We start from the raw sequence: 24,209 nt of genomic DNA on the forward strand, positions 1-24,209 counted from the left end.
AGATGGAATCTTCAGAGAATTTAGCTCTGAGACTCTTAACAAGTCTCTATTGAGCATGTGCCAACTGAGATTTTTCAGAAGCTTATGAATTGGCCAAATTTTGGTGAGTTTTCATAGGGACAGCAAAAAGCCCATCTCTATCATTAGGGCAACACCCCTGCTAAACTTAAAGTCCCTGCTTCAAAGCATGGAGGCAAGTCACCCATTAGGCCAATGGCAGAGCTGGGAATAAAACCCCCGTCTCATGAGTCCCAATCCAGTGCTCTATCCACTAGACCACACTGCTTCCCAAATCCTAAAAAAGGAAATCCTGCTGGAACTTCTGAACAAGACTTTTTCAGTAAACACTTTACTTTTTCTTCTTAAGCAGTGCAGGAGGAAAGGGTTTATTTTAGGCAGTGCTGGGGTCAGGATTTCTTTTATTTCTAAACATATGACCTGTTTCTCTTACCAGAGTGACAGTATGAATCCTTTGTGTTTTGCCTCCGTAATCCAGTAAAAAAGGTCCTAAAGCATAGTCCTCTTATATATATGCAACTAAATTCTATAACCATTTATTTCTGTTTGTGTTTCTGTTCTGATAGAAGAGAGTGGTGGAACAGCTGCGGAAGAATCTGATAGTAAAGCAGGAACAGCCAGATAATAAATTTCAAATACAGCCATTGGTACAGTCAGAAAACAAACTACAAAATCCACAACAGCAACCACTACAACAAATACAGCAGCACCACCATCAGCAGCAGCAATCTACTGCACCCTCTCCAAACCTGATTGGATCACAGGTAAAAACACTGGAAGCCTTTCTGTGATATGCAGGGCATGTTGCTTATTTAGGGTGAAATTCATCTCTGTGCAGAGGGATGAGCATAAAGGCTAATTTAAGTCCTTGAAACAGAGTTCAAGTGGGATTTAAATGGTGTGTAGGCCTTGTGGTGGCCCTCTGTGCAAATGAATTTGCCCCTTTGTGCACATACATGTGGGGTTCCGTTCCTGGTCCCTTCTTTTGCTGTCACTTCTAACCAAAGTCAAAATAAATTGCCGTTTATTATTTCTGTTATTTCTTTTAAAAGCGGGGTCAGAACCTCCAAGTTCAGGAATGGAGGAAGTACCACCTTTTTAAAAAATAAATTGTAACCCAGTATTTCTTCTAGTATGCAAGGGCAAGAATTATAGCCCATAAGGCATCTATACATAGTGAGTCTGAAGAAGCAGTTAAGGTCTATTATATCAGTATGACTCACCCCATACAGTGGAACAGTTTTCTAGTTCAGGAGCACAGAAGAGCAGAGGTTAAAACACAATGCACTGTAGAGCAGGTCATGTTTACCTATATAGGAGTATGGTAGAATTCACTCTTGGAGTTCCCTTAAGTATATGATTCTTTCTTTTTAACCTTCAGGGTCTACTCTTCACGTAAAACTTATACTTGGAACTAGGTGTTCTGTGATCACATAGGTCCCAATTCAATAAAATACTGAAGTACTTGAAGTTAAGTATATGCTTTAGTGTTTTGATGAATCAGAGTAATAGTTCTTCTTTGAGTGCTTGCTCATGTCGATTCCTTTCTAGGTGTGTGCACGCCCATGTGCGCAGTCATCGGAGATTTTTACCTTAGCAGTATCCGTAGGGTTGGCAGTGGCACCCTCTGGAGTGCTACGCTCATGCATTGGTATATTAGGCGCTACCAACCCTACGCCCTCTCAGTTCCTTCTTACCACCCATGATAGTTGGTCAGAGCGCCTTACCTTGCATTGCAAGAGTGTTAGCGGTTCTTAATAGCCCATTGTCTATCTTCTTTGTATATAGTTCTTAGGTAGTTAGTTAGCCATTAAGTCAAATGTTAGTTTAGTTGCTAGAGTCCTGGCTGGGACTTTGCCCCAGAGTAGGGCATGCCCCATTCCCCAGGCTTCAAACTGTGTTCATCATGCAACAGACCAATGCCTGTTAGTGACCCCCACAGCAGCTGTTCGAAGTGCATGGGAGAATCCTATATAAAGAACAAGTGCAGGATTTGCAAGAACTTTTGTCTCAAAACCCAGAAGGAGTGGGATATCCGCTTGAAAGCCCTCCTCATGGAGGCTGCACTTCATCTGGCATCGGAGGCCTCCCGGTCGGACTCCACTTCCAGCACTTTGGTGTTGGTGTGGAGCACTCCGCCCGGCACCGTTCCCCCTCGTCGGTGCCCAAAAAGCATCCCCCTGACTTAGGACCCAGCCCCACAACCTCGGTCTCCAGCACCATGCTCTCCTTCTACCAGGCATGGAACACCAGAATCGAGGCACTGATCTCCGTACTCTCAGTATCGGCCAACCTCTCACCAGAGATCGCCCTGGCGCAGATCTCTATCACCTAGATGATCTCCCAGGCATTGATCCCCACCGGTGTGGGACCGCTCACCATTGCGGCACTGGTCTCCACCGTCCCGGTACCACCTGATGGACAGATACCGATCCCCACACTCTAGGCATCGGTCTCCTGCAAGGGTCAGCCAGCAGACAGGCCTCCAGAGCCCCGCCTTGGTGACTGGAAGGGGACTGGTCCAAGTCAGGGCCGGAATTCAATCCCTCGTCAAGGAAGCATGGATCTCAGTCGGCCCCAGAGACCGGCACGACATCCACGGTGGCGGCATGGCAGCAGGGCCAGTGGCCTGCTCAATGGCCTTGTTGGAATCCTTGGGGCATACCAATGATGCCAGTTCCATACTCCTACTACTCCTCCCTGGCCGCCTCGGACAAACCACTCCCGGCACCGGGTTCAAAGCACAGTGCGGAATCTAACACAGGGACAGCACAACAGGCGTCAACGCCTAGGGAGCCGTCCCCAGAAGGGGAGGGGAACCCACCCCTCCACCTGCGATGCCCTCGTCGTCTTCATCGCCAGATGAAGCGGTGGCAGGGCCCTCCCAGACTGATAGTCTCCCCCCAAGCTCTCCTTAAGAGAGTGGCTGACAACTTAAACCTGGAAATTAAGGAGTTGGCGGAGCAATCTGATGACCTTTTCAATGTCATATCTTCCACCACCCAGGCCCACATCGTGCTGCCAGTCCACCCAAGGGTCCTCAAGATCACAAAGGCGTTGTGGCAGACCTCTTCCATTCTGCCCACTTCCAAAAGGGCGGAAAAGAAGTATTATGTCCCCACAGAGGGGTTTGAATACCTCTATACGCACCCACCTGCTGGGTCTCTGGTTGTGTCCACAGTCAACAAGAGGGACAGGCAGGGACAGGTGAGCAGCATGCCTAAGAATAAAGATGCCAAGAGACTGGATCTTTTTGGCAGAAAGATTTAGTAGGCGGACTTGGTGGCCAGGGTTGTTGCCTCTGCAGTGGTGATGTGGCGCAGCTCTTGGCTGCAATTCTTGGGTTTATCCCAGGAGATGCAGCCCACTCTCCAGGACCTCCCGTATGAGGGAGCAGGGCTCTTCTCTGAGCTCACGGACACAAGGCTACATGACTTAAAGACTCCCATGCCAGCCTTCATGCTCCACAGCAGGCTAGGAAGCAGTTCTCTCCTCCTCCTCAGTCCTGGGGACCTCCCCAGAAGGGCACCTATAGGAGAAAGGACAGAGACAAGGGGTTTAAATGACGATGCCCCTCGTCCTCCCGTTCGCTTGCTCAGCCCAGTCCTTCAAGACACCATGGGAGCCAAACACAGGCATTCTGAGGGTGTGCTCAAGGATTGCACCCCAGTCATATTCCAAGATCCACTCTCCTATTTTTCCCTCAACTGTCTGCGCCCCTTCTAGTCAACCTGGTCGCGAATAACCTCGGACCGTTGATGCTCGACGTAATATCCTCAGGCTACATCCTACAGTTCTGAGCCTCCCCTCCTCCCCACCCCCCTTCCCCATTCCTCTTCAAGGACCCTTCTCATGAGCAACTCCTCACCCAGGAGGTAGACAACCTCTTCAATATGGGGGCAGTAGAGGAGGTCCCTCGGGAAATGGGGGGAAAAGGGTTCTACTCCCATTATTTCCTAATCCTGAAAGCAAAAGGGGGCCTGCGACCCATCCTAGACCTGCGACACCTCAACAAGCATCTCAAAAAGTTGAAGTTCCGCATGGTTTCCGTGGCCTCCATTATTCCCTCCCTAGATCTGGGAGACTGGTATGTCGCCCTCAACTTAAAGGAAGCATATTTCCATATCTCCATCTTCCAAGGACACAGATGGTTCCTCCATTTTATGCTGGGCCAGCACCATTTCCAATTCCTGGCACTACCCTTTGGTCTCTTGTCAGCCCCGAGAGTGTTTACAAAGTGCATGCCATCAGTGGCATTTACCTGAGGCATTGGGGTATTCAGATTTATCTGTACCTCAACTACTGGTTCATCAAAAGCCGATCCTGGGATCAGGTGCAGCAGCACCTTGACCTGGTTCGCTCCACTTGTCACGATCTAGGTCTGTTAATAAATGAGAAAAAAATCAACTTTAGTTCCAGTGCAGCGCGTAGAGTTCATTGGAACAGTCCTCAACTCCACTTGGTCCAGAGCCTTCCTCACCGAAGCCCGATTCTGAGCCATGACAGACCTTATCTCGTGCATGCGAGCCCACCTTCTCACCGCCATTCACACGTGCTTGAGATTGTTGGGTCACATGGCAGCCTGTACTTACGTGGTCCGGCATGCGTGGATTTGCCTCAGGCCCCTACAGGCGTGGCTGTGGTTGGTCTATATCCCCAACAGACACAACATAGACCTTGTAGTAAAGGTTCTGGACCACATACTGTCATCACTCACATGGTATTTGAATCCCCTATCGATGTTGGAGGGAGTCCCCTTTGTGGCCCCAGCCCCGTTGGTTACCCTAGTCTACGATGCCTCAGATCTGGGGTGGGAAGCCCACCTGGGAAATCTCAGCACGCAAGGTTGTTGGTTGAGTAACAGTCGCTTCCTACACATAAACGTCAGAGACCTCAGAGCGGTTCGCTTGGCCTGCCAAGCTTTCTTGCCTCATATAAAGGGCAGGTTGGTTCAGATCCTGACGGACAACACCGCCACAGTGTTCTATATTGAAAAGCAAGGTGGAGCCCAATCGTCAGTCCTTTGCCAAGAAGCTCTCAGGCTGTGGAACTTCTGTGTTCAGCATGCCATTCATCTCTTAGCTGCGCACCTCCCTGGGGCCAGGAATGCGTTGGCAGATTGCCTCAGCAGGACCTTCTCATCTCGCCATGAATGGTCACTCCATCCGGAGGTGATCAGCATCATCTTCCAGTGGATTTTTTCTCATCCAGGCAGAACAGGAAGTGCCACATTTTCTGCTCAATTCGGGGGATCGACAGAGGTTCCCTGTCAGATGCCTTTCTGCTCCCGTGGTCGGGGGCCTTCATGTATGCCTTCACTCCAGTGCCGTTAATCCATAGAGTCCTCATGAAGATCAAGCAGGACCGGGCAAAGGTGATTCTCATAGCGCCGGCTTGGCTGTACCAGCACTGGTTCAGCACGCTGCTGGACCTTTTGGTGGCCGCCCGGTTACAGCTGCTGCTCCAACCGGACCTGCTGTCCCAGAACCACGGCAGTCATCTGCACCCAAACCTCGCAGCGCTGTACCTGACATCTTGGCTGCTACATGGTTAAATGCAGAGGAGCAAGATGCTCGGCCGGTGTCCAACAGGTCCTGTTGGGCAGCAGAAAGCCCTCCACCTGGCCAAATGGAAGCGGTTCACATGCTGGACCTTGAATAAAGGTATTTGGCCTGAGCGGGCCTCACTGCAGTTAATCCTGGACTACCTTCTGTGTCTCAAATTCCAAGGCCTGTCTTTTTCATCTGTTAAGGTCCACTTGGCTGCTATTTCAACCTTCCATCCACCGCTCCAGGGCAGGTCGGTTTTCGCTCAGGACATGGTAAGGTTCCTCAAGGGCTTTGAGCGCCTCTACCCCACGTCTGGGACCCCATCCCGCCGTGGGACCTGAATCTTGTTCTGTCGTGGCTCCTGGGTCCCCCCCTTCAAGCCTCTGGCTTCCTGTTCCCTCCTCTTCTCCTGGGAGGTTGCGCTCTTGGTTGCAATAACATCTGCCCACAGGATCTTTGAGATTAAGGCGCTTGCCTCAGAACCGCCCTATACGGTGTTATACAAGGACAAGGTCCAGCTCCGGCCGCACCCAGCATTCCTGCCCAAGGTGGCCTCACAGTTTCATACAGGCCAGGACATATATTTACTTGTCTTCTTTCCAAAAACACATAAGTCGGAGGAGGAGCACAGGTTGCATTCTCTAGATGTCAGGAGGGCGCTAGCCTTCTACATTGAAAGGACTAAGCCATTCCATAAGTCAATGCAGTTGTTCGTTGTGGTGGCAGACAGGATGAAAGGTCGTCCAGTCTGTGCTCAGAGAATTTTGTCCTGGATAATTGCCTGTATCTGCTGCTGCTATGATCAGGCAAAAGTGCCTCCTCTGGCGATTTTGACCACCCCCTCAACCAGGGCACAAGCTTCTTCGGCAGCTTTCCTAGCTCAGGTGCCTATCCAAGATATCTGCAGGGCCGCTAGTTGGTCGTCCATCCACACGTTTACATATCATTACACACTTACCCAGCAGGCCCAAGACGATGCAGGCTTTGGTAGAGCAGTGTTGCAGGCCACACAACCATGAACTCCAACCCCACCTCCAGGGGTACTGCTTGTGAGTCACCTAGAATGGAATGAACATGAGCAAGCACTCGAAGAAGAAAACATGGTTACCTACCTTTTGTAACTGTTGTTCTTCGAGATGTGTTGCTAATATCCATTCCATTCCCCACCCTCCTACTCCTCTGTCGGAGTTGCAGGAAAGAAGGAACTGAGAGGGCGTAGGGTCGGTGACGCCTAATATACCGACACATGAGCGTGGCACTCCAGAGGGCGCCACTGCCGACCCTACAGATACCGCTAAGGCAAAAATTTCCAATGAATGTACACGTGGGTACACACACACCTAGAATGGAAGGACATGAGCAACATATCTCAAAGAACAACAGTTACGAAAGGTAGGTAACCGTTTGTTTGGACCGGTTATTCAGTTGCTTTCCTTGTTAATCTTTTCCCTTGGAACAGTGGGGGAATGATTGGGTCATAGAATCCCTAACTAGTTAATCAGGCTGACTCATCTAGCTGTTTTGGATCTACATTTTTTTTAAATTTTCTATTTATGAGGTTTAGCTAATTTATATTATTTGTGACATAGTATAAAATAAAAAGGAAATACAACAGTTGAACAAAATCAGTTTCTCTTATTGAGTGTTGAACAATAAAATTCTATTAAAAAAGACTAAACAAAAAAGAAAACCTAAATGATAGTAGAGAGAACAATATGTATTAATGTGTCTCAAAACATTTACAGGCTGACAGTGGATCACAGTTTGCTATGTGATTGGCCTTTGTGCTTTTCATTCATTGATTGCAAAAGAAATCTTCTGCTAGTCTCTGTGTTCCGTGCTTTGCATTTGTGTATTAACTTCCAGGTCATCTCCTGTGTTGTGTAAGTTGAGCTTTTGTTCAAAGTTAAAGAACCTCTAGTGAAACTACCACAAAACTGCCTGACACAGACTCTGAAAAAGATATGGGGTTGTGGTAACCAGCTGAACATGAGTGCCCAGTGCAACACTATGTCCAAAGTATGTAATTTGATCTTTGGACACCTAAACGGGAGTCTCACACTCCAGGGCAACAGCACCTATATTTCCCTTTAGTGGCCCAACAAGGGCACCCAGTCTCAGGCTTCAAGACCCCCAGCCATTGCCTCTCTTGGGTGGAGACTTATGTCTTTCTCCCTTCTGACCAGGGTATTTCCAGGCTGAAGAGTTCCCTGCCTTCACTGTTATTCCCAACAAAAGACAGTATGCCTAAGCAGGCCTGCCTCTCTTCTCTCCTTGGAGATGGTACACAGTGTAATTGCTCCAGATATAAGTTACCACACAGCACCTTCTATGCAAGCATATTTATTCTTAGGGTAAAAGTATTTACAAAAACAATAAAATAACCTCCAAAAATGCTAATAAATTTACCAGGGATTCCCCCAACATGGGGCTGGCAGGTGAGTCCTTCAGACTGCCCAAATGGGTCTCTCTTTTGGTCACAAGTTCATTACATGCTGCACTCAGAACTAACACACTCATGAAGAGTTTAGTCCCTCCTTTATTCAGTTTGGAGATCTTTGAACTGGAGTTTCCAGGAGCAGGTAATCAGTAGACAGTTGGTTTCTCTCCCCAGGCCATAGCTTCAAAGGATGGATTTGAAGTGCATCATTTGCATTTACCTTACCCCCCCCCCCAAGAATTTCCTAGGAAATCCACTTCCCATGTATTGCCCCAAAAAGTCATTTGACGTTCCGAATGTCTTCCAGAGATTGCATTAATCCTCCTTCCTCATAAAGAAATTCCATACAATCCCACAATAGTACACAAACATTTGCTTTTTCAGTAGAATGGACCCCAAACGTAATTCAATAAGGTTTAACTTAATTCCATAAGGTTTTCCCAGGTTATTGGAGGATACTGTCATATCTGTCATAGTGAATCTCAAGTAGGAGCTGAGACATTATTTTACCTCTGTATTTTGCATTGGTGTGACCACTGCTGGAATACTGTGTCCAGTTCTGGTGTCCAGAATTCAAGAAGGATGTTGATAAATTGGAGAGGGTTCAGAGAAGAGCCAGGCGAATGGTTGAAGGATTAGAAAACCTGCCTTACAGTGATAGATTCAAGGAGCTCAATCTATTTAGTTTAACAAAGAAAGTTAAGGGGTGTCTTGATCACAGTCCTTAAGTACCCTACATTGGGAGCAAATATTTGATAGTGGGCTCTTAAAGATAGCAGAGAAAGATATAACATGATACAATGGCTGGAAGTTGAAGCTAGACAAATTCAGACTAGAAATAAGGTGTACATTTTTAGCAGCGAGGGTAATTAACCACTGGAACAATTTACTAAGGGTTGTAGTGAATGCACCATCATTGGCCATTTTAAAATCAAGATTGGATGTTTTTTCTAAAAGCTCTGCTCTAGGAATTATCTTGGGGAAGTTCTATGGTCTTTGTTGCACAGAAGGTCAGGTCGTTGATCATAATGGTCCCTTTTGGTCTTGGAGTCTATGAATAAGAACAGTGGCACTTGGACAACATCAATAAGCTGAAGGGCAAGGGACACTTCCATTGGAACAGAATGAATGAACAGTGTTGCATCCTAAAAACTATTCTAATCTCAATTACACTGATATAAATCTGGAGAACCTCTGCTTGCTACCATTCACACTCTGCCCCATTTCTACTGACTAACAAAATGTGCCTTTTCTCCTTGAAGAGAAAAGCCTCTTTACCTACTACGGAAAGTAAAATATTTGCCTCTTTTTAAAGTTTCCTGATGTCCAGTTTTGTAACTAATATATCTTCCAAGGCACTTCAACAGAATTAATTTTTTAGGTGCAAGTTCAAGTGCAATTCAAGTTAGGACTAGAGACAACCTAATTAGAAGTAAATATACTGCCCTAATAGTAACATTTTACTATAATCCAATATCATATGATTTGTAAAAATCTTCCTAAAGCAGCAAACCTGTTTTTTAAAAGTCACATTATTATGGATATAAAATTTTATGGTCTTATTGCTGATGTTACATCAGTATTAATACATAAACTGAAAACATTTCATATAGAAATATTCCATCTTTAGCTGCCAAAAAATAATTAACATGCAGCAACATGACAGAGGGAAATTCATTATCTGGACTCTGCTGATTACAGGTTTGCTTTCGTTATGTATGATCTCGATAGAGTCATGTCTTGTATAACATGATTGATTACATTTTTCTTTAAAATGTATGTGGGTGAATGTAGTATTCATGAAAATGATCCTCTTACTGTTATATCTCACTTGAACACTTTGTTCAATGCCACTGCACAACAGGAAGGAGGTTGCTTGTCCTGGAGAGAGTGCAGCAGAGGTCAATAAAGAAACTCATGAATAGAAGATATAAAGAAAGGTTAAGGGAGTTATTCTTATTCTTGTGATACAGAAGACAAAGTTATGAATGGGGTTGATAAAACTTATAAAGAGTCAAATTCACTGCTGGTGCAAATAGTTCACATGTGAGGGGTTCAAAAACTAGAGGATATAGTCTAAACAGTAGGAAATTAGAAGAATACTGGTAATTAAGGCAAAATAAATTCCCGAATAATATAATAAACATACTGAAAAAGTTACCTGGGAAAACAATTGAAATTACTCATGGATTTGTTTTTTAAGGAGGGGAAAGAATGGTGAGATTAAAATAAGACAAAACAAAGCAGGCATGTTAGCACCAGAAAAAAGTATCACCTGATACCTGGCCCAACATTTCTTCTGTTCTAGGGCATAGTAGCACTTGCATCAGAGAAATGCAGGCCATGGTTCTCAATTTGTACTGGGAACATTTGATCATTCCATCAAAAAGTCTGGAAAGATACTCTGACATCAGTATAGTAGATCTGATGAAAAAGAAAGCAAGTTCATTCACCAGTTCTTTTAGCTGCCATTTATCTTCATTTTTTAAAAATGTATATTTTAATCTGGCGTCATTTAATCTGGCGTCATTTAATCTGGAAATAGTTGCCTTGTTCTCTTCTGCATGATTATTTCTCCTTTCCCATCTCTCCTTAACAAATATTTCAGTAGAAGTAAAATTTAAAGGAAAATATTGCAGGTGTAGTCTCTTTGGCCCAGATTTTTAAAGGTGCTTAGGCATTGCTTTGTTCAGTGTTGCAATGCCTAACTGATTTAAATTTTTTTATTTATTTAGGAGCCTAAATCTCATTTTCAAATGGGATTTAGGCACTTGGGAGACAAACACCTATTTAACGTCAATGGGATTTAGATAAGGTACCTAAATCACTTTTGAAAATGAGATTTAGGTTCCTAAACCAGTTAGGCATTGCAGCTCTAAGCACAGCAATACCTAAATATATTTAAAAATCTGTGCCTTAACATATAAATCTTGGGAATTGATATTTGCAGCTGTAGTAGAATTAGGCATTTCATATGTGTGCTGGGACTAGAGGCTCCAAAATCGCTGTCTTCAGGTCAGACCAAGAGAAATCCCATTGTCCAGCAACCTAGGACAAGGAAAATTCCGGTATGAACAAGTGAAATTTAATTGCTTACTGCCTGTTGGACAAACTAAAAGTCAACACTTAAAATGCCAAGATGCATTCAGCCTGAAGCTGAAAATAAAAACTGGCTCCCTCCCACAGGTGTTTCCCTGTAACAGAAATAGTGATGGAGGATTTTTCCACCAAGCTTATTATTTTTCTAGTTTCCTTCTGTAGCCGCAGTTAGTTAGTTGGCCTCCTGCTCTTCTCAGGGAAGGGAAGAGTCCAGATAGCTAAATTACTGTACATAAAACTAAAAATAAAAAATGGATATCCAAAATTGAGATCTAGCTTTGTCCTTAAATATGTCAATGTTAAAATGTTTCCTCCTTCTTCCTCTAATAAAATTATCATTTTGGATAACTAAATTATCTGAAAAATAGAAAACTTTCCTCTAAAGGTTTGGATCTCAGCTGATGAGAGAGATGCTGGGACTGTTTCTTTCCTAGATGTGCTTCATAAATTTTCACATTTAAGGGACTGAAACTGAAACTGACACTCATAACAATATGCATGTGGCAATAAGACAAAGCTAAAATATGTAAGAGAAGTAAGTGTTATACCTCTACAAACACCTGATTAATCTCACAATGTGTTTTCCCATTGCATATGCATACTATATATGCATTGTTCACAATACTTTCTGTATGATTGCAAGTTTCAGTAAAGATTTATCTCAGGGCTTTCTCCGATGAGGGATTTTTTCCATTTCTCCAGTTTTTGCAGGCATAGGGTAAAGTGTGTGTATATAGAGAGCAGACAGAATCAATGCTGTTTTTTTTCCTCCCATTTTTACCTATCATTTCTGACTGACTGAGCTCAAGTATAAGCAACATCCTGTCCAATATGTAATGTTCCAGACTCTTAAGCTGTGTTTTCTGTTTCCCTTAGAAATCTGTAACTACAGCTTCTATGATCACCACTAAGACACTACCTCTCGTCTTGAAAGCAGCAACTGCAACCATGCCTGCCTCTGTTGTGGGTCAAAGACCTACCATTGCCATGGTTACTGCAATCAACAGTCAGAAAGCGGTCCTCAGCACCGATGCACAGAATACACCAGTCAACCTCCAGACGACAAATAAGGTTACTGGTCCAGGAGCAGAGGCAGTCCAAATAGTGGCAAAAAACACAGTTACTTTGGTAAGCCAGAAGAAATAGTCTGTGTGTGTGTGTGTGAATGTGGGACTGTGTGCACCTGTGGAGCTGTGTGTATTTACAAAGGAGGACTACTTAAAATACTACTAATAAACAGGCTGGTTTTGCCCCACATAAGGAAAAATGAACTCTTACACATAGGGACACGCAGTACCTCACTGATATTGTGAGGCTTAATTAGTTGAAATGCTTTGAGAGCCTAAGGGGAAAATATTTATTATTTATGTATGTTAATATTTTTATTGAGTTAAGTCATTGTTGTAGTCACTTTCTGTGTAAAGCTTGCCCTAGAAGCTGGGTCTGTGGACAAATACTGTTACTAGTATTTGTTTGTCCTACCTGATCTGCAGAGCTCTGTTGTGCTAAAATGTTGTTCTGTAGTTCTGGTTTTGGAGGCTTTGTGGACTTTATTTATTTGGTTGGTATAGATCCTCATCTTATCTAATGTGTCAAACGTCTCTTGTTTTCTTTGCTCACTGAATCTACATAGGGTTAAGATACACCTCCCATCCTATCAGGTCTTCATTTACCACATCCTCTTACCAGGATCCAGCCATCATAAGCCCATATTATGGAAAGTGTCTCACTTTTGATTATATCAGGCTTTCAGAGAGTGCCTAGCAGCTGCTGTGTAACTGATCAGCTGCACAGAATTTTGTTTAAAAACATAAACAATAGCAACTGTGGAATTGGGCATTTGGGTTTCTGAGACTAGAGACCAGGCAATTGAACAGAGCCATTACAGGGAAGTTTTACTTTGTGGATAGGCTGATCCAGGGCTTCATCAACAGTGAGGCCAATTTATATCGTAAATTTTGCTTTATAAAAGAATATAGCTTTGATGAATGTAAATAGTCAGTGTTTTGCTTCTGAATGAGCCAAATAGTTGTATTTGGGGTGGAGAAATCTCTTTAAGTGAAGTCTTTTTCCACCATCCCCAATGATGTGGTTATCTCCCAGAAGGATTGATAAATCTCTGCTCATTTTCAGTCCTTGCTGAATAACTTACCCCGGTCCACAGAGTTGACCCTTCTTTTAATAATCACTAATGATTAAAGCTACAATTTAGTCACGGGTATTTTTAGTAAAAGTCATGGACAGGTCACGGGCAATAAACAAAAAGTCACTGCCAGTGACCTGCCAGTGACCTGTCCATGACCTTTACTAAAAATACTCCTAACTAAATCTTAGGTGCTGGGGGAGGGAGGGCTCTCCAGAGGACGCTGCTGCTCTGGGGGCGGGGGGTGCTCTGGCAGTCACTGCTGCTCCTGGGGGCGGGAAGTGCGGCCCTGAGCGCCACCGCCGCCGCTGCTGCTCCGGGCAGGGGATGGCCCATGGCCCCGCCACTGCTGCTTTGGGTGAGGGGGCAGCCCAGGGTCCTGCCGCCGCACCTCCGGGCGGGGGGGTGGCTTGGGGCCCTGCCGCTGCTGTTGCTCAGGGCGAGGGTGGCCTGGAGTGCCACTACTGCTGCTGGAGGGGCGCGGCCCAGGGTGCTGCTGCTGCTCCCAGACTGCTGCTCTGGGGCAGCGCCCAGGACCAGCTGCCTGGGACTGCATTAACAACGGCCGCCGGAACAGCAGCCAATGTGGCTGGCCCCGGGGCCATCCCAGCTGCTCGGGCAGCCCTGGGGTCAGCCGCACCAGCCACTGCGGAAGTCATGGATGTCCTTCCGTGGTCTCCATGAAAGACTCACAGCTTTACTAATTATATGTGTTTCTATAGTGTTTCTATCAAGGATCTCAAAACATTTTCCCACATATTAATTAAACCTTAACAGCACGCTGGTGAAGTGTTAGTATTGCTATTTTACATTGTTGAACAGAGCTACAGAGAGGGAAAGCTAACATTTTCAAGTGTACACTAAAATTGTGTGTGTCTCAATTTTGGGTGCTCCACTGAAGACAACTAGGATCTACTTTTCAGAGGTTTTGGGCCACAGTAGCTTCCACTGATTTCAGTTAGAGTTGGGAGTGCTTAGCTTAGCCCCTCTAAAAATCAGGGCCAAGGTGTGTCAAGCTGGATAATCAAAATTAAAAGCCACTTTTGAAAATTCAGGCCAAAGTTATTAATTCAGAGTCATGTACTGTGTCATTTACAATGCTAGAAATAGAAGATGGGTTCTGGCTCCCAGAACTTGTTCTAACTACTAGAGACACTGCTTTATTCTTCTGCATATCATTCCACATGAGAAGACAGAAGTGCTTTTACCATGTGAAGGTCCATCTGGCGGGGCAGCCAAATCTGGTTTTACTTTCTATCTTTTGTGAAGGCAGTTTTGACTTGTAAAACAAATGTGAAAGTTCATTACCTTCAAAGGAAATTGTTTTAGATGGCAGAGCCTAGTATTATGTACATTTAGATGAAACAAGAGGATGGTTAGCTTCAATTTGCAATACAGGATGTGCAGGAACCAAAATGTAAGGCCAGCTCTTTCTTTAATGTAGTTCTAATACAGAAACTGTTGCTGTGAGAATTTATTTACAGTGAGGGAAACCAGCCTAAACTGAGGAGCATCAGGTCTGAAAATACTATCAGTGTGCTTGGTTTTGATGAATGACTTCAAAGCTATTTTCCTCTTGTTGAACTCTCTCTAATGTTTGTATAGCAGGTTCAGGCTACACCTCAGCCCATCAAAGTGCCACAGTTCATCCCTCCTCCCAGACTCACTCCTCGTCCAAATTTTCTTCCACAGGTGAGTGTACCAAGAACAAGAAAGATAGGAGGGAAGTTGGCCATAAAGTAAATAAGGGATGTTTTCTTTTCATTTCTTACCTTCAAGATGTGTGAAATGAAACTACTGAAAGTGTAGGAGCAGAATCAGTCTGTCACCGAAGGCTGCAAAATCTCTCCAATCATCACTGCTCAGTATTCAAGAGCAGGAGAAGAGAAATAGCTGAAGTCTTTTCTGCAGCTTACATTCTTTATACCATTTGCAGCTGAGCAATACAGCTTTAAATTGTTTTACTTTGCACTGTTTTTAGAAAAGACACTGGTTGCTTCTTCACATTTTTTTGATGAAGCTTCTTAGACAAGGAGCAAGGGGGTATAACTGGGAGTACCGGGATGAAATTAAGAAAGGAAAACTTTAGGCTGATTATCAGAACAAGACATTGGGACAGTAAATTCTGTTAATCTGTGACATAGTTTCCAGACATAAATGAAGGCTACACCCTGTATTTTGAGACATTAAAGGTAAAATGGACAAGATACCAGAAAATGTATGATGGGAAACAATCTTTTATTGGTAGGGAGATAGATTAGATGACCTAGTGGATTTTGTTTCTACTTGCGTTTTCTGTAACTATGAGATATTTTTATAATTGGGACTATGCCAGGTATAGCCAAAGATAATGATGGTACAGGACCAGAAAATATTTTGGACCTGAATTTTGTAGAGCTGTTTCCTAGCTTCGTACCTATGGATGTCTTCTCAAATATTATGCTTTACCATAGCATCAGAGAAAGAAAAGAGCAAGTGGCAATATGGCTGTATTTACCAGTAGAGGCTTTGATATTTTCAGTGAGGGGGCAGTTTGCTGTTCATAGTCTAGCAGGACTAGTTTCACGGTGTAAAAGGTTGCACAATGTATCATAGAATATCAGGGTTGGAAGGGACCTCAGGAGGTCATCTAGTCCAACCCCCTGCTCAAAGCAGGACCAATCCCCAGACAGATTTTTGCCGATCCCTAAATGACCCCCTCAAGGATTGAACTCATAACCCTGGGTTTAGCAGGCCAATGCTCAGACCACTGAGCTATCTGCGTAATGCATGAAGTTAATACAGGCCATGGTGACTTATTCGACATCTCTGAAGACTTTGTTTTAGCTCTTGGGTCAGCTGTTTAGATATTAGATCTCTTGGCCAATGTAAAAAGTGCTATAATATTGAAAGCTGTGTAAAGCTTTTGAAACATACTTTCAAAACCGGTTGCCTAAGTTGCTCCTGCAAATATTGCATGGGCATCTGTTGTCCTCACAAAACCAAAAAGTAGATTTGCACATACAAAACAGTTAGCATTAAACATGTAAATGACTATTTGGGCATGCAAATGTGTGAAAAAGCAAAAGCTGTGTGTGCAAGTGTTATGGGTGGATTTTATGCAAGCAAATTGAAAATGTGGTTCTTTATTGTTGTTGCACACTTATGACACTATTCTAAAAATGTGTTCTGTAAGAAATGTAGATAGTTTTGCAGAATTTAGACAAGCTGAGTCAAAAGATTTAAAACAGAGAATATATTCAATAAATTCATTTTAAATATATTTCTGTTTGTCTGGGATTTTTTCCTTGTAGGTTCGACCCAAACCAGTTGCCCAGAATAACATTCCTATTGCCCCAGCACCACCTCCGATGCTTGCAGCTCCTCAGCTTATTCAAAGGCCTGTGATGCTGACAACAAAGTTCACACCCAGCTCTTTACCCACCTCACAGAACTCCATACACCCAGTTCGTGTTGTTAATGGGCAGACAGCAACCATAGCCAAAACTTTCCCTATGGCACAGCTCACCAGCATTGTGATAGCAGCCCCAGGTACCAGGCTCGCTGGACCTCAGACTCTACAGATCAGCAAACCAAACCTTGAAAAACAGGTACAGATGGGCATTGCGTCTACTAAATGCTGCAGTTCTACTTTTGTGGGTTAATGCTGCCAAGGTAGAGAGGACTAACGACCATGGGGGGAATTTTCAATGGAGAATTAAATATCAGAGTCCCACTAACAGTGACCAAATATTAATAATATAATGACTTTGGAGAGGGGGTTAAGAGACAACCCCAGTTCATAGGACAAAGTTTGGCTTTCTTTCAAAGGCCCATTGGAATCATTACAGTTCTTCAGTAATTTGGTGCTCCCCCTACTGGATCAGCAGAAAATGTTCATCTGAGGTGTGCTGACATCTGTGATGATGCTGACACACAGACAATATAGTAAACGAAAAGCCATGTTCATGTCAGGTCCATTAGAAACACAGGAACAAAATATTTTTTTATTTCTAAACTTCTTTAAATTATAACAATGGAGAGTAGAGGAATAAAAACTATTCAAAATATTTAAGAAGGCCTATTTAATAAGAGAATCCGGCCGCATTTGATTTGATGCTGGAGCCTGTTGATTTGTGTTCTCCTCGGAATCCCCCTTTAAATTGCAGGGAAACAAAATGGCCAGTCGGCTTCTTGTGGTTGGTCAAGACTCCCATGACTGACCTGAGCTTGAATGGATGGAAGAAATGCCTCAAAAATAGAGTTTCTAGATATTTAGTTATTAAATCTCACTTCAGGAAAGAGCAAATGGGGAAGGAGTCCTAAAAAATAATGCGCAACTTCAAATAAAATGATTTAATTGGGTCATAAATGTAGACTCTTCCAATTCAGTTCATGTGACATCTTTGGTTTCACTTCAAAAACTTTCTTGTCGGTTAATGTACCTTGGAGTTGTCCATGAAACTATGGACAATCTTGTGCACGAAAGATGCACTATCGCTTCACTAAATTCACAGGGGTAGGTTGTTGCATATCTTTTAAGTCAGATTTACAAGCTGTGCTCTGCAACAATGCATGTCTGTTACCTGTGAGCTTGATGAATCCCTGTGCTGCATATCCACAATGTTGCATCTTTGATGTCAACATCATTTGTTTATTCTTTAAAGAACTGCTGACAGTCAGGAAAACTTTGAAAAACATTCAGAGACAAGTAACAATGATTTAATTAATTACAGTCTTTTGGTATGATTTCCTCAATCTTTATGATTAAGGATGTTTACACAAAACAAAATTTATGTCTCTTCAGCATTCATCTTCCTCACTCTGAGTTTGTGACATCACAGCCATGCCACAAACTGAGGGTCATCATGCTGGTGATTGTGATGTTGAGAGCCGAGGATTCTGACTTCAGGGAAGGCATAAGCCACAGGAATATCTGAGCTCTTAGGAGTCACAGTGCCAGTTTTCAGGCAAATGTTACTCATAATGACAAATGACAAGAAAGAAATGGAGAATGTATATACCATTCAGAATGGGTTCTAAACAGGGGCTTTTCATAGAATGATTTTCCATAAGGCTTCAGCTGGTCTGTAATCAATCCACTTTTCATGCAGCTTTATAAATATTTCTGCCAAAAATGTTAACTGCAGGATGACCTTTATCACTTGTGTGGTTGTTTGATTGGGTTGCCTGAGTTGCTGTGATGCTGCACGTTCTTGGGTTTGGGCCTGTTCTGTTTCTTTGCCAAAGCAGGACACATTATTTAAACTTCCCTCACATTCCTGGAGAAAATCTCTTTTTGGGGCACTGCCAGTTGGTTCTACAATTGTTTTTCCCATTGTTCTACTAAACTGAAATTACTCATTTCACTTAGTTTTTCCCTAACTAAAAAATGCTTTCTTAGTATTGAGTTGTACTTGTTTCTTTTCAGACTATTAAACCCCATGTGGAAGCAGAGGAGAAGCAAACAGAGAGTCGTACCGTTACTCCACCAGCTGCACCCAAGCCAAAACGAGAAGAAAATCCACAGGTATCAGAGCAAATTCGGTGTTCTCTCCCTAGAAGAAAAAGGAGGTATTCTATCTTTCAAAAAACATCATAAACCAGGATGGAAGATAGCGTATCTATTTGTTTCCTCATTTCCCCCTCACCCTACACAGACACACTCTCTTTCTCACACACAGTTTCTTTTTTTCCCTGTTCCAGTGGTTTCCAGAGCCCCTACCTGGTGGCTCACAGTGTTAAATACTTTGGGAATCAAACAATGAGGATTTTGTTGCTGTGTAACCAGCAATGTTTAACTGGCAATTGAACTGTGCTGGTATCTGCTAAGGGTCAGTGATGATGGTTTGGGAGTTGAGACCTTGAGTCTGTTCCCAGCTCTGCCAGTGACTTGTTGTATGACATTGTGGAAGTTGCTTCTCCCTGTCTCTGATTTTTTTCTCCACATCTATAAAATAGGGCTAGTGTCTCTCTTTGGAAAGCAATTTGAGATCTATAGATGAAAAGTGCTATATAAGTGCAAAGAATTATTAATATTTTCCTTATTTGGTTGGCTACCAACTGACTTTGGGCTAAATGAAGTTGCTCCTGATAATGATTGTAACTGGAATGAACTCTGTTCTCTCTCTCTCTCTCTGACACAGAAACTTGCCTTCATGGTGTCTTTGGGACTGGTTACACATGACCATCTGGAAGGTAAGAAAAGTAACTGAGAATGGTTCCTGTGCTCTCCTGTTTCTCAGCAATTCTAGATTGGAAGTAAAAGTCCCAAATGTTCTTGTGTGATGTGCATTCTTTTTTTCCTTGCACCAAGGAAAAGATCACACTTGGGCTATGCTCATACAGCACTTTGGGTACAACTTGTCCCTGCCCCCTCAGTCCCTTGTTAGATGGAAACAGGCAGTTGCTTAGGTATCTGAGATCAATGGTTGGGGAGGCAGTGCATGCTCTGCTGTCTGGGAGGAAACTGTGAAAAAACTAATTGACTGTTGTGTAGCCCTTATGTGTGAAGAAGTTACCTAATAGGTCAGTGTACCTTAACCCCTTCTCTGGATTTCTCATTTCTGTAAATTGGTGAACATGCTGGGTTAATGGATTTCAATAGTTCTGATAATTTCTTTAGTCCTCGCCTACAATGAAATCAAGCCTGAATCTACATAAATTCAAGGACTTGCACATCACTGTACTAAATTTAGCCTCAGCAGAAGTCCATTTTTATTTTTATAATTTCAACAGATAATATATATGCTTATTTTTAAGCATTTTTTTCTATTTTTATTTATTTAAATTTTCATAGTTGCACAAAATTATGGGTTCTAAGTAATTTTTTTCCATTTTTATCTATTTGAATTTTCACAATTGTGGAAAATTGTGGGTCAGACAACTAGTATTTAATGACAGTAGAAGTTGAGATTCAATAATTTAAAGCTTTATAACCATTAAAGCACAAATTCTCAACATCACGTCAAAGTATACAAAGTAAATATCCTTTAGTCAAACTCTAATAAGTTTTCATTCAGCATTTTTCTTACTTTGCCTATCTGTAAATTTTGATTATTATCAATGGAAATTTTCTTTTTGTTAATTAGTGTGTGTATAGATGTTTTTGACATTTACTGATTAAAAATCAAATTCTTCAAAGCCTAACTATATTTGCCTTAAATAGCAATGAGGTTTCCTCACGTGCTACTGTATTTAGGTTCCCAATTATGTTGAACTTCACTATAAAATATCTGTGCTCAGATGCTCTCATTTGGGAGGGGCAGCCAACCATTTCATAAACCAGTCTGGCAGTGTATTTATTTTTACCATTATCTATTCATTTTCAAACCCAGGAGTGTAGCAGAGATGGCTATCTTCAGCATTGCTGGCTTCCCATGGAAAGCCTCATAGTTCGAACTTACTTGCTTGCAGACTATGTAACATAGACATAGTTGTATGCTTTCTGAATCCATGGTTTCTAACCTGAACCTTTCTTTTCACAAGAAATCCAAAGTAAGAGACAAGAGAGGAAAAGAAGAACAACAGCAAATCCAGTGTACAGTGGAGCCGTTTTTGAGCCTGAGGTATCAGTCTCTTGCTGGGGGGGGAAGCTGGCAATTTCATTCTGTACTGCTGCCATGTTGCTACCTACTAAGATCTCTGAAGCCCAGCTAAACAGATAGGCTGTCGTTATAGTTTGAGAGACCAGTGTAATGATGTGACCCTCAGGGTTTTATATAGTAAATACAGTTATTTCTGCTTAATACTTCTCTCCCCCTCCACCACCACCCGCATTATAAACCTGGCATTAAATAGCAGTGAGTATTGGTCCTGCCATTAGGAGGTCAGCTTGTGCACTGGCCTGCAGCAGTCCAGATGTCAGAAGCAGAATGGAAGGCTAACATTTCCAGAGATATGTTCCCAACAACAGGACAGACATTAAACCCAGTTTGTACTGTACTGCTCTGCCTGAGCTCTTACAGATTTAATTGTTACAAAAAATTAGCCAGCTAAAGTTGTTTTCCTCCCCTTTAAAGCGTAAGAAGAGTGCAGTCACATACCTGAACAGCACAATGCATCCTGGGACACGTAAAAGAGGTGAGTTATTTTCAACAATGCCATCTTGCTGTATGCTTATTTCTCCGTCTCCCATCAGCAGTCCCCTTGAGGACGGAAAGAAAGTGAAACAGGGAAGGATTTTGTGATACTGCATTTACACAATAAATTCCAATGGTAAATAAGGACCAACATTTCTGGGGTTAGCGTAGCTGGCTTTATGGGGCAGCTCAAGGCAACATTTCAGTCTCACTCTACACAAATAAGACAATATACAGAACAGAGTGTAAGATAAGATGTTGGAACACCATTTAATGGAAGAGAGTTGCTGCCAAGGTGCTCTTAATACTGCCTAAGCTGCAGTGCTACTGACAGGAAAGCAAAACATTATGGAAAATGTGTATTTAATCTTACAGGAAGGGAAATTCAGAGTGTGAAGAGCTCATTTCCTACAATGTGTTGCTTTTCTAAGGGAAGGATCCCCCAAAGCATTTTCACTTCCACAGGGAAAGCTTCCCACTTACCTTAAGCACTCTTCAGAAACAACTACCATCCTGGAACCTTAAAATGCCACCTTGTCCTGCAAGAAAGGAGGGTCTTTCTTATATCTACTAAATGTTATTCAGTGGAATTCACCTACAGAGCAGCAGTTCTTGTGCAGAACAGGTCACATTTTAAAACTCTTACTTTTAAGGATAAAATTGATCTCTTGGAACATTACAGTAGAGCTTAACTGTTTTGTTCTCTTTCTGTGTGTGGTGCTGAATATCAGAGCTGAGATCTGCCATGCAGATCTGAAAAGAAAATCTTTCCCTAATGGCTCTTAATGGTTTCCAACATGGCTTCTCTGCTCTTTGTTTTGCTGTCCAAAAACAAATGACCGAGCAATCTAACATCATGACCACCCAAGAAATCAGCAAACATGCTGTATAGTTTGTGATTAAAGTCAGAGGTCTATGTATTCCATATGTGGGGTGATGAACCTGAGACTGTGTATGCAGCAGTGTATTTTGTGTGTGTGTGTGTGTGTGTGTGTGCGCGTGCATGTGCATGCGTGTGTAACAGACTAGATGGCTCAGGATATTAGTGATGGAATACATAACATTTCACCTCCAAGTTATTGATCTGAATCCGTCCGAGGATAGTAGTGACTGAAAATCTTTAATTATTTGGTGGGCTAGATGAGCTGATGATCCCAGTCCAGTCTCTATTGAACAGGTGCCTACATGACACAAACCATGATCATAACTAGCACTGATCATTTCCAATGTCGGTATTCTTGGCCAAGAGGTCAGGTATTCAAATGACTCTTGCTCTCCTTGAGGCAGCCTCTTCAGTGCAGGATGGAAGCACATAGGTGGGGCAGTATAGATAAATTTGCACTTCTGCTGCCATGCTGTCTCTGAGTAAATAAAGGACATCCAGTGCCACCTTCCATTACCTTAAATATGTTTTCAAAAAAGAAAGACAAGAAAACAAGTGTGTGTGTGTGTGTGTGTGTGTGTGTGCGCGCGCACGCGTGCACTGTACATAAGGATATGTTCCTTCATATAGTAATGTTTCCAATGACCTAAAAATTTTAATTCCATTATATAACATTGTGTGAAGAATTACTTATAGATTTTTAAATGCACAAGATTACATATATGTATACATGGTATTTTCTTAGACTGTTTTTGCACAATGCTGTCTTCCTGTCCTTATTTTCATTCTCTGTTGTGAGTGTACACCCCTCGTCAGCACCAGATTAGTAACATATTTTCAAATGGGGTGGACAAGATTTGGGGCCTACAGTAGTTTTATTATTTGAATTAATATAGAAGTATATTAGGAGGATAGTTTGTGCAGCCCTGTGCCCTTTAGGGGTTTGGTTTAATTCTAGTTGCTGTTGGTCACATCAAAAATTTTGGCTATGGACATCACCATCAAAGATTCTTTCCAAGGATGTACATCTCTCTGGAAAGTATCTAGAACTCAAGTGCAAGGTGCAGCATGTACTGGGTATAGCCTGGCAATCTGTAAATACTATTATAAGTAGGGCCCTACCAAATTCATGGTCATGAAAAATGCGTCACGGACCGTGAAATCTGGTCTCCCACTATGAAATCTTTTTGTGTGCTTTTACCCTATACTATACAGATTTCATGGGAGAGACCAGCGTTTCTCAAATTGGGGGTTCTGTAGGGGTGGTCGCAAGGTTATTTTAGGGGGGCCACGATATTGCCACCCTTACTTCTGCGCTGCCTTCAGAGCTGGGTTGCCAAAGAGCAGCGGCTGGTGGCCAGAGAGCAGCAGCTGGTGGCTGGGTTCCCAGCTCTGAAGGCGGCGCCCCACCAACAGCAGCGCAGAAGTAAGGGTCACAATACCATACCATGCCACCCTTACTTGTGTGCTGCTACCTTCAGTTCAGAGCTGGACGGCCAGAGAGTGGCGTCTGCTGATTGAGGGTCCAGCTCTGCAGGCAGCAGCGCAGAAGTAAGGATGGCAGTACCGCAACTCCCCCTACAATAACCTTGCAACCTTCCCCCCAGAACTCCTTTTTGGGTCAGGACCCCTACAATTACAACACCATCAAATTTCAGATTTAAATAGCTGAATGAAATTTACATGAAATTTACGATTTTAAAAATCCCATGATTGTGAAAATGGCCAAAATGGACCATGAATTTGGTAGAGCCCTAATTATAAGAGCTGCGTAATTATTCCTAGATTTTTATTCCTTGTGATCTTTCCAGATCTGTAGAGTAACTTGGTACACCTCTACCCCGATATAACGCTGTCCTCGGGAGCCAAAAAATCTTACCGCGTTATAGGTGAAACCGCATTATATCGAACTTGCTTTGATCCGCCAGAGTGTGCAGCCCCGCCCCCACGGAGCACTGCTTTACCGCGTTATATCTGAATTCGTGTTATATCGGGCCGCGTTATATCAGGGTAGAGG

General features: G+C 43.0%; 1 protein-coding gene across 1 annotated transcript in view; it reads left to right on the forward strand.

Moving 5' to 3' along the window:
* The window catches only part of PHF21A (PHD finger protein 21A), a 273,573-nt gene that overhangs the window by 226,733 nt on the left and 22,631 nt on the right, over positions 1 to 24,209 (forward strand). The window contains exons 7-14 of the mRNA XM_065403270.1: positions 585 to 782; positions 11,983 to 12,234; positions 14,855 to 14,941; positions 16,543 to 16,839; positions 18,660 to 18,758; positions 19,375 to 19,426; positions 20,717 to 20,796; positions 21,250 to 21,310. Of these exons, the coding sequence (XP_065259342.1) occupies positions 585 to 782; positions 11,983 to 12,234; positions 14,855 to 14,941; positions 16,543 to 16,839; positions 18,660 to 18,758; positions 19,375 to 19,426; positions 20,717 to 20,796; positions 21,250 to 21,310 (1,126 nt within the window). The remainder of the gene's footprint in view (positions 1 to 584; positions 783 to 11,982; positions 12,235 to 14,854; positions 14,942 to 16,542; positions 16,840 to 18,659; positions 18,759 to 19,374; positions 19,427 to 20,716; positions 20,797 to 21,249; positions 21,311 to 24,209) is intronic.

Source organism: Emys orbicularis, chromosome 4, assembly GCF_028017835.1.
Source record: "Emys orbicularis isolate rEmyOrb1 chromosome 4, rEmyOrb1.hap1, whole genome shotgun sequence".
Lineage (NCBI taxonomy): Eukaryota > Metazoa > Chordata > Testudines > Emydidae > Emys > Emys orbicularis.